Genomic DNA, 13,853 nt, shown 5'->3' with positions numbered 1-13,853 from the left:
ATTTCATGTCTAAGCATAACAATGGCTGTAAAGCTGTTCAAGATGTTCTCAAGATTTGGAAATGCGCCTTAAGCTAGACGCCATATCTTCTGAATATCGACTGAATATATCAGGTTATGGGAGAAGGGGCTAGTCGGGTCGAGCTTTACCTAAGAAATCGGCATTTATTGATAAAAAACAGACACAATATCGCACCATGTGGACCGCTATCTCCTCTGTCATGACTTCGGCTTTAGCCTCGGCCACGAGTTTGATCAGGACCTTCTCCGGGGCTTCGTTCAGAGAGGACATGTCCACGAACGGATGGGCCAGCAGTTCACGCAGCGGAGCCCGTTTTTCCGGGGTCTTTACCAAACACCGGCTCAAAATATTGGAGAAGTCTTTCGACCTAAAAACGGGTTTATAACTCACGCCCACGAATTGCTACAATACACTGTACTGCCAACAGACTATGAAAGCATATATAAAATAAATACTTTTACTATACCATGAAGAACAGTCTCGTACAAACCTTGGACAACTAGAAAATTTTCAGCGTTTTTGGATAAGAAGAATTATAGTTGTACAATGTTCTTTTTCTAAATTACGCTACCATTATAATTATAGAAACACAGTTTTTGCAAATTAGATGAGACTTACAATTAAAGCTAAATGAGTTTTCATAAATTTAATTGGAATTACTGAATTCGCGAAAACTTGCAAATTCATTTTACTTCACTTGATACCAAATCAGAGTTCATTGTCACAAGCATGAGAAGCATCTGTACTGCACAGCAAGTTTGGTTCGTTTTGCACTATACAGTTCTCATGTTGGACTTTCAGGACATCCAGAAATCAGATTAGATTTAAAATTAAAATGTAGAAAAATTTCTCGATTTAGATAAGAATTGAAATTATAGCAAACAAACAGTAGATTAGAACTAGATTACATGCAATTCACTCTAAATAGTCTAATTCAATGGTTCTCAAACTTTTTTAGACACGCCCCCCTTTATGATAGTGAAAAATCCAGTGTCACCCACAAAATGCGACCACAATGCTAGCTTTCCCAATTCGGATAATTTGATGGCATGAAAAGTTGTGGTTGTGGATGAGAGAATTCTCGGATATGAAATTCGGACTATACATAGAGCAATAACTATGAATTGGAGGTAAATTTTCAGTTGACAACAGCTTCGCACCCCCCTAATCTAATTTCTGGCTTAGTTGTCCAGGTATATCCTATTATCCATATTCTTTCGAGATTAACTACCAGACATACCATCTTGACGGGGCAGTCAGCGTAGGTGGTACGGCTTTGGTGATACGCAGCAACACTCGGACTGGACTCAGTTCGTGGTGAGGTGGTTCAATTTCAGCCAACTCTATCAGTGTGATGCCCAATGACCAGATATCACACGAAGCGTTGTATGGGTTGTCCTGCATAAAAGGAACATTAATCGTCAAATATATAACAAGTTTGAATTCTGTGCAAATAAAACACATCAATATGATATGTCACAGGAAGAAATTGAATTTAAAATCCGGATATGGAGTGAAAATGGGAAGTAAGACAAAGAAAGTCAAGTGTCACAGCAAAGCATTATCGAACTGAAAATACTGCTCTAATTTTTCAAATCCAAAATATTCAACTGCGTTAATTTCGCTTCCACTGGTCGGAATTGAGTCAACTTTTATAAAGACCACCCAACATTATCACGGGTTAGCCAGTAAAGATTTGAAAAGTTTTTGAACTCAAGTTCAGTAAAATTTGAATAAAAAATGTTATTTTTGAACAGCCCTAATGCAGTATGCCAATAATAGATTATTTCACCATATAGATATTTTAAGCTGCCTTGTCATATTTGAATCATCAGTCCCAGCAAGTCAAACGTCAGAGAATTCAATATTGATGTAACGCAAGAAGACACTACCTAGTAGCTACCAGTACCAGGAAAGCTTCTCAAATATCAATTGAGAAGTCTGTCATTCGTTGTTTTCCAAGATGAGTGTCAATTTAAATTCTGTTTTGTCAGGGCGGTCAAGTAATGTAAGATCAATGATACGGGAAAGTGTCCAAAATCCAATACAATAATCCGTCATTATCATCTCAAGTTCAGTATCAATTTACAATCAGTACACAGTTCAGCTGCTTTTTCCTTACAGCCACACAGGTGCTGTAACAATTTACATTCACAGCATCCACAATATGGAGCTTCAATATCACAAAACACCTGAAATTTGAATCAAGACGTATCTTACAATTTTATTAAAAGCATTTACCGTACTACAGAGCAATAGGTACATAATAATGCAGGATGACGGTAATTGTTTCAACCTGTTGTCCAAAGAGCTTGCAAAGTTCAATTGCAAAAGACATGCGCTTGAGTGTGAAATTTCTTAAAGCCCATCGAGATAAGATTCATTTAATGTAATTTGTAAAGTCAATCACACGCATGAAATATCTTCTTGGGACATCCTTGAATGGAATAAGATCTTTTTAATGCCATTGTCATCTACTTCCTTCCGATTCAAGTGCCTCAGCCAAACCAGCTGAAAATCAAGCCTAGTACCTGTTATTTGCCGCTGTGATTACAGTTAATGATGCTAGCCTCTCCTTAAAGAGAGCTATATCGGTTGATTTTATCATCTATGCCACATAACTGCATTGTAAAAACGACTGAAGCACCACAAATTGTTTTCGGAACGTGACAGATTTACTGCGACTAAATGAGATGGGGATCTGTGCATCTGTTGCATTCTTTTCGTGTGACCCTTCAATGTCAATTGATAAAACATTCGGTGCATTTGCGTCAATTCGTTCAACTAGGCTGATCATATTTTCAGCACCCAATAAGAGGATTTTTTGCCGGCTAGTAAAACAACAGTAGTATTGTCACATTTGAGTGTGATAATGTTTGATTGTTGCGGGCAGAAGTTACAATAACGGCACAAAAACCTCAAATCAAATTTATATTTCATGTTTAGACCAGGTATGTCCGAGTTCGTGAAATGTTTTACACGAAATATCATTGAAAGTATATACAACCGTTAAGATGCTCAAAAGTGATCCCAACTTATATGTCCATTAAGTTTAAACTTGCGCCTGAAAAATTGCGACAGACGCATGTAAAAAGGTTCAGATGTTACACAGAACGCCGTCTCAATCAAAAATGTAGGGCTGGCAGGGAAATTTGTTGGAAAACCTTTTTTAAACAGCAATTCAACATGTTGCAAGGCTGCAGCATTTTTTTGGATATAAATACAATGTTACGTCCAAAAGTCTTGCTGAAGAATGAAGATATTAAAAGAGGGTAAATCCTGCTAAGAAGACATAGGTAGGTAGCCCTTTTTTATCCTCTTACAATACGATACAGACTCAAAAACGGCAGAGTATATAGATATCAGGAAAGGATAAGCACATATTAAATTATAAAAGACATTTCTAGATAAGCTATAATATCAAGACAGTGTAAATATGTGATAAGTACTAGGACTAAAAAGACAATATGATTGCTGCCTTGATAAATGACATCATATATGAATCAAAAAGAACTTGTATTCTCGTGGCATTGAATAAACATTACTCAAAGCACATCTCTGAAGTGATGTATTAGTGGTTTTACCGTAAGGTTAAAATGGTCTGTGTAATATACACTCCATTGCCACACACCTAAATAGTAGGCTATCAAACTTACAATGAAAACAGCACAAATATATCCAACAGTTTGGTAGGGTAATGGGATGCCTAAATGCAGGTTTTGCTTCGGATGAACTGGTTTATATCATTGGATCTGAGGCTTGGAAATCTTAGGAAATCCAAGCATATGGCAAGCCCGCCCAATAGAACTGGGTACCTGTATGACTAATCTCCTTCTGAAGCTTGTGAATACAAAAATCAATTAGTAGGTCACACTATTCTAAATATACTGTGATTAGAACATTTCCCTACTGAAAACAACATAGAAAATACTAGTAACACTGAATATATCCGTGGCAAAACTGTAAAGTGAAATGTTACCATCAGTCAAATGGCCAATATCTAGCAAAAATATAACAAGGCCTACATCATGAATATCACTAGGGATCATCATATGTCATACTAATCACCAAAATTGTTACGACACATAATATTCATACATGAAAAGGTCATTCAGAAGAAGTCCTAAATCCCAAATCAATAACAAAATGCTGTGAGATAGGCTACTATCACAGAGGCAGTTGGATTCGGAATTTCATCTATGTTGATTTATACTTTATGGATGCCGAGACATTTATAGATCATTCCAGAACAAGTCTACGCCCCTGAGGGCCATACCTTCTGTATGAATTCATTCATAAAAAAAGACTTTATCGAAGCATGCGGCAGAATAAATATCACACGATAATAAGTATAAAACAGGATCATTCCAGAAGGAATGAAAATTCAACTCAATTTCGTACTAACCTTACACAGTTCCAGACTTACTATTTACATATAGGAATTTGTGGTAATGGTCCATATATTCCAATAATATAAATAATGAAATAGTGACCACATAAATGCAGAATTTTCAATAAAGTTGGATCACATTGAAAAAGAAGGAAATTTATTTTGAATTCTGTAATAGTTACTGATGATTCCCCCTGACGAGTGTCAGCCGAAAATATTCCGATTTACATCAGCACGAGTAATTGAGTATATTATTCAAATGTAAGTCAAGAAAGAAGTGGTTGTCTACCTTGAGTGTTTCACACATGATCACTTCCGGAGCCATCCAGTAAGGTGTTCCGATAAAAGTATCTCTTGTTTGCTCAAGTTGCGTGTTGTGCGCGGAAACGCCAAAATCAGCTGTAAAACAGCATGAAAAATTAGGACATGTATCATTTGAATACAGAATTTCAATATATAATTGCATGGTATATTAATATTGAAATGTACCCGAAAATTTTCGGCTTCAAGCGGGTTCTGATTCGGGCATTCATTTCCCAAACTCCAATTCCATTTCAAGTATATATTTGGGGAAAATATCTGTTGGCTATGAAGGCTGCATCATGGTGCAGCTCTGTTCACTGTGTAGATTACAAAACTCAAGACCCCGAATTTGAGTAGATTATACGAGGATACCTTTCGTTGAAGTGTCTGTAATGGGATTTATTCGGATCAATGCAACACTCAATATCGTTCGACGATATCACTTGATAGAGCTTAGGCTAGTGACGGTTATCTAATTACGAGAAACAAGATTGCCGAGGCTGTAATACAACCTTCTCAGACACTTAGTTGGACAAGCCGGACATCACTAATTGACATGTGAGGTATATCCTTCACCAACGGAGGTATTAACAGAAAAATTGATAAAGGTTACGGAGGGCATAAGTGAGGTCATACTATGCTGAAGTGTAATTTCACGTTTGACATTGACGCGTGTTACGTTACAGAATAGTACCATCATGCTATTGCATTGGCTATACGTATATATAATATAAATATCCATGTAACTTATACAACACTTGGACAACTAAAAAAATTTAAGCCTTTCCCGATTACATTAGAATTATAGCTATAGTTCTTTTTTATCAAAATTAGATTAGAATTAGAATTATAGCCATAAAGCTTTTTCCAATTTTTCAAATTGCAAATTTCAATTTTTATATTCTGAGTAAGCGTCATTTGATTTCCCCAAAAAATTTCCTTATGAACACATATGTAAGATGTCAGAAAAAACGGGTGTACAAAGCAGTGGCATAATGAAAGCCTGTTTGATGTGGTATACAACACATAGTAGTGCCATGTCTAAATTATGAGTATTTGCAATCTTGTGATCGCAATCATGAAGCATACCGCAGACGCCATGTCATACCAGATAGTAACACATCAAGCAGACCTCAAGCAGACTACTGAGGAGTAGTGAATATCCCTAACAAATCAAACCAACTTTATATATTGCTGACTAGCAAGAATAAGCACGATTTCTGTGTAGTGTATTAAAATATATTGGACTGATAAATGTAATACAGAGGACCATTAGACAGGCCAGCCTACTCCATTGCTAATGATACTAATCTTTCATCATAAGTCACGGTATTTTAGGAATTCACAATACCCCACAACAAGTATGAAAAGACAAAATGAATATGAATGAATCATGTGAATTATCCATTACTACATAGTACATATGTAACTGTAACATTCCTTACTGTAGCCGCTTACCTAGTTTCACTTTGCCTGTGGTAGTAAGAAGAATATTCCCGGCTTTCAAGTCTCTGTGAATGATCTTATTTTGGTGTAAATACTGCAGAGCCAGGCATGTTTGGTGGCAGACCACTCGGATTTGGTTCTCTTCCAGACCGCGATCCAGTTCTGAGTGAAATTTTTTTTTAATAAAACACTTGACAAATTGAAATCCACTGCAAAATCGAAGTGTCAGGGCTTTTATTGCACACAAATGACTTTCAGAATGTTACCCACCATTACAAAATTCAGTTAGTGAGACAACAAGCCAAAAGTACCCACTTCGATCTCTCAAACCCATGTTAGAACAAAGCAAATTTCCAGCTAACTGCAGTACCAGTAATAGTAAATATGGATGACATCAGCTGGTGACACAAAGCACCCACAGCCCACCTCACCCCTATCAAACCCTTGTTAGAACAAAGCATATTTCTAGTGAACTGCAGTAGTTGTAAATATAGGATGACATCAGCAGGTGACACAAAGCAGCCTAATCCCCAAAATTCGTAGTTGACAAATTTGTTGTAGTCAGTGATTTTCTATTCTCGTGATTATAACACAATATAGCCTATACAGTAGGGTTGTTCCAAACTAACTTTTATTTCAAATTCTACTGGCTACTTGATAAAATTGTTAGGTTGACTAAAAACGCTGCACACCAATTTTGGCTCAATTCCAGCCTATAGAAGCATTGCTGTTACAGGATGAATCTTTGGATTTATAAAATTAGAATGTCTTTTCAGATTTACCGGCCACCCCATGAAATACCTGTTATCTAAAAAACGATGCATATTAAATTTGGCTCAATTTTTACCCGTAGAAGTGAAGTTATTGGAGTCAAAAATTTTGTATTTCAAAAAAATAGTATTTACGACGGCAAATTCTTCAATTACTAATTATAAAACTATCCGCTGTAAACTGTTTTTCAAATCCAAAATTTTTATCAAATAGCAAGCAGAATTTGAAAAAAAGATATTTATAACAGCCCTAATACACAGGTCAATTTTGAACCGTTTCCAATTTAGAAGTATTGGGTGGAATTTGCATTGCATTTAGGTGCTACTGAAAAGGTGTTAACTCACCCATGCAACAATCTGCTTAGCAATAACGGAATTAAACACTTTGAGAACTTTAGAGGAAAAATCCTAAATTATCTTCGACAAATACATCAAGGCGCAATAATGCCCCTAGGCATAAACTAGCTTCAGCCATTGACTACATTGGTTACAAGCAAAACGGCTAGAATTATCATGTAAAGAATATTGCCATGAAATAGAACACCAAACAGTTTAGTCTCATGTTAACAGGAACTCAGTAATATATTATAGGCCTATTTGTGAGTAAACGTTCAAAAAGATGAATTATAAGATACGGTATGATATCATATTGAGCATGGATGTCCGATAAAATGACAGATTCTTGCATATACATGCATGAAATACCAAAATGAATTTGGGGTTGGAGAAATGAATGCTCGAATTCGAATAGAGTATTAATTCCAATGGTTCCAGTCGAGAAGTGAGAGATAATTTATCCAGAAGATGAATTCAACATGACAGAAGAATTGGATAAGTTGGTGATACATAGCGAATAGCGATTACTCACAATAAGTAGGCCTCTGTTACTTAGAAACTTTTTAAATTGAAGATACCATTTCCAGAAGCAATTGTCTAACTTAACCCATAGTATATGGAAGTTAACATAGATGGGTCCGGCAAATTCTATGTCAAATCGTCCAGACTTGTGTCGACTGACCATGGCCAACTAGATCTCCGATTTTTTGTAATTTTAGAAATGAATGTAGCATCTAGCACTGAGTGTAGCAGACTTAATCTTTTCAAAAGCGGAACACCGATTGCGAAGTTATCACGTTTTCAAAAAAGGCCATTTTGCCGTCAACTCACTGCGATGATGGAGCAGATCAATTTATAGAACATAACACCTTGAACAACATTTTAAGGTCACAGTAGCTCATTTACAGACAATTTCCAAACTGCTTAAAAACAACTCTTCAATTTCACGGTTGAATGAGCAAAAAGCTGTCATGCAATAACTGTAATAACTATTTGCTCAGAGATGCTTCACAATGTTTTGAGCCGAATTTCAGCAAAATCTGAGACTTGATCGAGACAAAATCTATTTTTTGGTTTATATGACATGGAATTACACGTAGGCTAGCTAAAGATATAGTTCAAGGCAGTGCCACTTGTCAGATGTGATATTTGTTTTAAATTCAGTCCAATCAATTTAAATATCACGGTATAAAACTATTGTTTGCTGCAAAAACATCAAGGACGATAATAAATAAAGTCCTCTTCTATTGTTTCATTCCTACTGTTAATTAATTACTTAATATTTACCATGCAAATGCCCACAAAAGGTGTTTGAAATCAAAATGAAATGTTCATAATCAATATGTAAAAAACGTGAGTAATAAACCACATTCCGCTGCAAACGTAAATGATGCAGTGCCATAATTAGATCACAGGCACACCTCTCACAGACCTGAGGGCATATGACTGTATTAGTTCAGTTCTGTCATCTTCAATACCCACGCATGGTATTAAAACCACACATTACCTCAATTTATAGTTGTGTTACAGATGGCCCATGCAGTTACAGTGTCAAATCAAGACCTTAGACCACACAAGCATTGTAACACAAAGCATGGAAAGCTCCCCCAAGTCACCCTTATCTCTGGATAATACGCAAAACAGACTGAACAGAGCAAAAGTGTTTGAATCAAGATGACGAGATAATGTCACAACCACAAGCTGAAGCCTATAGTTGCTGCAAAATATTAGTAGCAGACTACATTTAGTAGCGCAGCATACTTTGTTGCAATAGTTTAGGAAAATAAATCCAGGTCATCCATTATCATCAAAGGTGCCGGTTTAATTACAAGCAAACATTTCAAGTGCAACACAGCAATCTCTTGATGGGCAATTGAACTGAGAATAAATGCGGTTTTACTGATCCATCGAGAGGGGCGTGAGAGCTATTTTCATCCGTAAAACATATTTAATGAAGCCGATAAAGTAGCCAGTTTGACAGACTGATATTGTAAATTGTGGGAATATAAATGCAAGGGATGGAGCATACTTTGTCAAATGACATGCTGGGATATCAAGAACTATGAGCTGAAATGGATGATACTTGGCTCATCATATTATTTATGCACCTTTTCCAAACGAAACACATTAATAGCAAGTGTGCAAAGTGTCATTCACATGTTCACATTGAACTAGCATAGACCACCGCTACGACCACAAATTACGCTGAAGATGGCAGGTAATGCAAAATCAAAATAATATCGGAAATAAGTCTACAATATCAGCAAGTGAATTTTGTACCAAATCTTGAAAAACACATAACAGATTCACTTTCATATACAAGATAAAATCAATAAATTAGTCAAGTTGTTGAAATTTGTATACTTCTGTCTACAGTTAAAAGTCCAGGAAATGATTAAATGGATTCTGTATCAAGATCAAATCAGAAATAAATAATTCATCATCAAAGGACATGGGCCTGACAAATGGCACATATCGCGATATCGCACTAAAAATTACCCCACTTATGTTCCCTTATAATGACAGAATTTGCAGGATGTAAAATACACAGCCATTAACTACGGTATGGCACTTATACATAGAGTTTTAGGAGCAATGCAGAATGCAGATGACCACTTGTTCGCAAGAAATTTAATTTGAGAATGGAATTTCGGCGGAATCTCAACTGGCGATAAAATATCGAGGATAGGAGTGTCTAGGAAAAGGTCAAACATTACTTTTGTACCATGACATATTTAAATACTACCTTCAAGTCGATCTGTTTGTAGAGCACACACCAATATTACAGTAAACATAACGTCATTTCCTATGATGCGGAAGTGTCACATCTACTGATAGCAAACCAAGAAGCAGACAAGAATAACCGCTATGCTTCTCTTTAGTACAAACGAAATGGTTGAAAGTCAATGCGCGATCGGTGATCATTATAGCATTAGAGATTTTGAGTAATTACTACAATATAAGAACCTCAAATAATTCATTGCAAAGTTAGCCTAGAAATCATGATGTACATCAGACCAGACTTGAACAAGAAAATGTTCAGCTTTTCCAAATTAGATTAGAATTAGAATTACTGAATTCAAAAATCTGGAAATTAAATCAAGTTCACTTCATAACGAATCAGTTCATTACAGTTCATCGTCATATGCCCAATAATGGCAAATTTCTGTACAGCAACCCTTGGCTCGTTTGGCACTGTACAGTTTTCCTGTTATATTTTCAGAAATTAGATTAGAGTTAGATTACTAGCATTTTCTTCTAATTAGACCTATCTAGTCGTCAAGTCTGCAGTAGACAGCCACAGCAAATGCTGTGGTAAAGCATCTTTTTTCAACTATAAAATAAAATACTCACCAAGCATAATGGAATCCAATGCGCCGCCATCACAGAATTCGATCAGCACCTTGAAAATGACAAAAAGAATTAACGACTCAAATGTTATAACCTTAATATCTTAAACGACTTCGCGGCTCTGCCTTTGGTGAGATCACAACTCTGTGGTGACAGGGAGTGAGATATGTTTGTGGCAATTATTATAAATAATGTTTACACAAACTAGAAGTCAAGGTCTTGCATCCTAGCTATAGTAAGGAGAGGAATCTTCGGTGTACAGCACCTTATTGACTGGTGCCAGACAAGAAGTAAATAGTACATTAGGAATTGATATACATCAATGTGCCTGACCTAAAGCCAAAGTTCCACCTACCAAGCAACCAGTCGATGATTTTTAGGGTAACGTCAGGCAAAGCTGACTATAATATAACAGCGAGCGAATTGCACAGAGTAATCTGGGATCTATATATGCATGACATAAATGTAATAACAACTAATCAATGTAATGATCATTAACGCCCAAATGTCAACTTGCGATAGCCAATCGGCAAAATTACGTTTCCCGTTAACCATCGAATGTTCAGACTATTGATCATTATTCATATCAAATATATAGCAAATTAATCATCATAACATGATGTGATCAGGTATATAGAACGTATGAACAAGAAAATGTCAATACAGTCAAATACTATCATGTTCGAGTAATGCGCTAGTAGGAATGGGTATATGAGCTTACGGTCTCATTATGTTCATGTTCAAACTAACAGAAATAGCTACACTTTCAAACAATATCACAAAGTCCCAGAAATTGCAAGTTATTTAGCAAAGCATCTCATGCCGAATCAAGTCATCTGAGTCATTTCAATCCATTTTTGCAACATTCGAACAACTATTACGAAAATAAGTTTGGTACACAGAAGATTGAATACACATTGGTGGCATTCTAAATAGTTCAGAAATATATATTAAGTTTTGTTGCTAGTAATTATATTTTGTCAACAAATGACAAGTCAGATAGGCCTTGGCACTCTCAAAAATCGCTACAGACTTGTACAAACTCACCCATAACTTCATTTCGTAGAAGTAAGCATCCATCAACTTCACAATGTATTCGGAATCGCATGCTGCCAGCACATCAATCTCCACAACGTAATCTGCCAATTCCTCTTCACTTTTGGTCTCGATAATTTTGGCAGCGGCAAAATCACCAGTCATTTTATTTTTAGCCTGAAAAATAGAGTTATTGACTTGTGTGAAGGATTGAAAATCATGATGTCTGGTTACAATTGCTTTGTGATAAATCACTGTAGTATGGTAAAATCATGGTAAAATTGATTTTACCATCCGTACTTAAAAAGCTTCTTTGAGGTACAGTACCGTACAGTACTTGAATATACAGTAGAGAATTGGAAAACACATACCGTATAAAATATAAAATCTTCTTTCCAATTCGCTATAGTACAGAATTTAGGAGAATGTGATTCGATATAACGGTCCATATAATGACAAGCATGTTCAAATGTGTGTTGTATCAACCAAATCGATATTTTTGTGGGCTGATAAGTCTTATGACCTTGACATCCAGCCGAGCAAGACAGAGTAATCAAAGCATCTCTTCTAGTAGGGCAATCTAGTAAATGCCAACAAGGTTTCAGCAATTTTAAAGCATCCTTTGGTATTTGAATGGTTTTATTTGGTATTAAAGCCTTCATTTGGTGTTTAGAGTAAGTTTTCAGTGAATGTCAATTATCAACTCATTATAACATCAAGCTATTCTTGATGAACTTGAAAATGTTGAGATACACGTAGGGCCCATGTCATAGGCTATACGTCATCATACAATAAATACCTCGATAAAGAATGATAAAAATGGCAAAAATGAAAATTGTGATGAAATGCCCCAGGCTAAAATACAAATTCCTAGGAATGTTTATAATAAAGTATTTGTGTCCCACAGCAAGTTGAAGATATCTTTGCCCTACATTCGTATGGCATTGCTGAAATGAAATCCCAAGAAGAGCAATTCGAATGTATATTATCCAACAAGTAGGACTGGGCAGACCCAAGTAACTTATAGCTTTAAAGTCGACGTAAAGCAGCAACGTGAATGATGTGGAAAGTTAAATTATGTAGTATTCATGCGACTACAAAGAATATAATGTCAGATCTACATTACATTGAAGATTATTTGATATATTTTCGACCATACCTATTCATTGCACTTTGTTACAATGCTGAGGGTCGTACACGACTTCGGAGCTATGTGATTCCCAGTAACGTGGGTAGCTCTAAGTACTACGTGTTGCGTATGTTGTGATACCACCGACCGAGGTTTTGAGGCTTCCGCAGTGGAAAATAGTATTGAAACTACCATTCGTGTTGATAAATTAACTCTTTGTGGCAAGGAACGTATAATTTCAGTACTCAGTATTGCTAAAATCATGAAGATACGCGACGCATTTTCTGGTTCCACTCTGCCATTTACACAATAAAAAGCTACACAGCAAAAGAAATAACTTACCTTGTACACTTTACCGAATGCGCCATCGCCCAATTCCCCAACCGTGTCCCAGAGTAATTCCGCATTCTCGTCTCTTTTGATGTTAGCGTATGTTCTCCGTTTGGGCTCATCTTGGCCGACACGAAAAATCTTTCGAAAAAATGACATTGCGCCTCTGTGCCACTATTCCATCACAAAAAGTCAACACTTTCACATCTAATACAGTTGTATGATGTTTATTGTAATACTTTAGAACCTGCAAGACATTTGAACATATAATGGAAGATAGCCTAAATCACCGAATACGTGAATAATCAACTATATTCAAGTGCCCAAGCCCAGGATTGTAGTAACTCGAGTCATGACTAAAGTCAGAATTTTACATTGACTCAACATCACTCGAGTCATTTACTTAAAAATGAGAAATGAATGACTATACTTGAGCCACTTTGTGTATTGACTCGACTTGTACCCGAGTCATTGCGCATGACTTGACCAAGTCAATGACTCGAGACATTCCATGTTACTTGATTCAACTCTCTTATAACAGGAACTATACTTCAAGAATAGGCCCATAAACCCTTTTTTTATCTGCCTAAATATGCATGTTCAGAGTGGGAAAATGTGTTTATTATTAATGCGAGATCTTCGATATCACAGAAAAATTTCAAAAAATTGAGTTGAACCTGATTTGAACTCGATACTGACCAGTAAGCACTATGACTTGGACTGGCCTTGACCCGTTGCTCGC

The 13,853-nt window shown here is 36.2% G+C and overlaps 1 protein-coding gene across 6 annotated transcripts in view; it reads right to left on the bottom strand.

The window, feature by feature from the left end:
- The window catches only part of LOC145454108 (serine/threonine-protein kinase 10-like), a 35,986-nt gene extending 22,599 nt beyond the window's left edge, over positions 1 to 13,387 (bottom strand). For all 6 annotated transcript variants that reach the window (XM_080332129.1, XM_080332128.1, XM_080332132.1 and 3 more), the window contains exons 1-7: positions 13,124 to 13,387; positions 11,665 to 11,829; positions 10,621 to 10,669; positions 6,173 to 6,322; positions 4,701 to 4,810; positions 1,262 to 1,419; positions 196 to 388 (exon numbers count right to left, since the gene is read on the bottom strand). In XM_080332129.1, coding sequence (XP_080188255.1) covers positions 196 to 388; positions 1,262 to 1,419; positions 4,701 to 4,810; positions 6,173 to 6,322; positions 10,621 to 10,669; positions 11,665 to 11,829; positions 13,124 to 13,270 — 972 coding nt within the window. In that variant the 5' untranslated portion in view covers positions 13,271 to 13,387. The remainder of the gene's footprint in view (positions 1 to 195; positions 389 to 1,261; positions 1,420 to 4,700; positions 4,811 to 6,172; positions 6,323 to 10,620; positions 10,670 to 11,664; positions 11,830 to 13,123) is intronic.
- Positions 13,388 to 13,853: the final 466 nt, after the last annotated feature.

This window comes from Botryllus schlosseri, chromosome 13, assembly GCF_051294905.1.
Source record: "Botryllus schlosseri isolate E-star chromosome 13, Bs_hap1, whole genome shotgun sequence".
Taxonomy (NCBI): Eukaryota; Metazoa; Chordata; class Ascidiacea; order Stolidobranchia; family Styelidae; genus Botryllus; species Botryllus schlosseri.
Note: the sequence above shows the minus strand (reverse complement) of the source record. Positions and strands in the feature narration are given on the sequence as shown.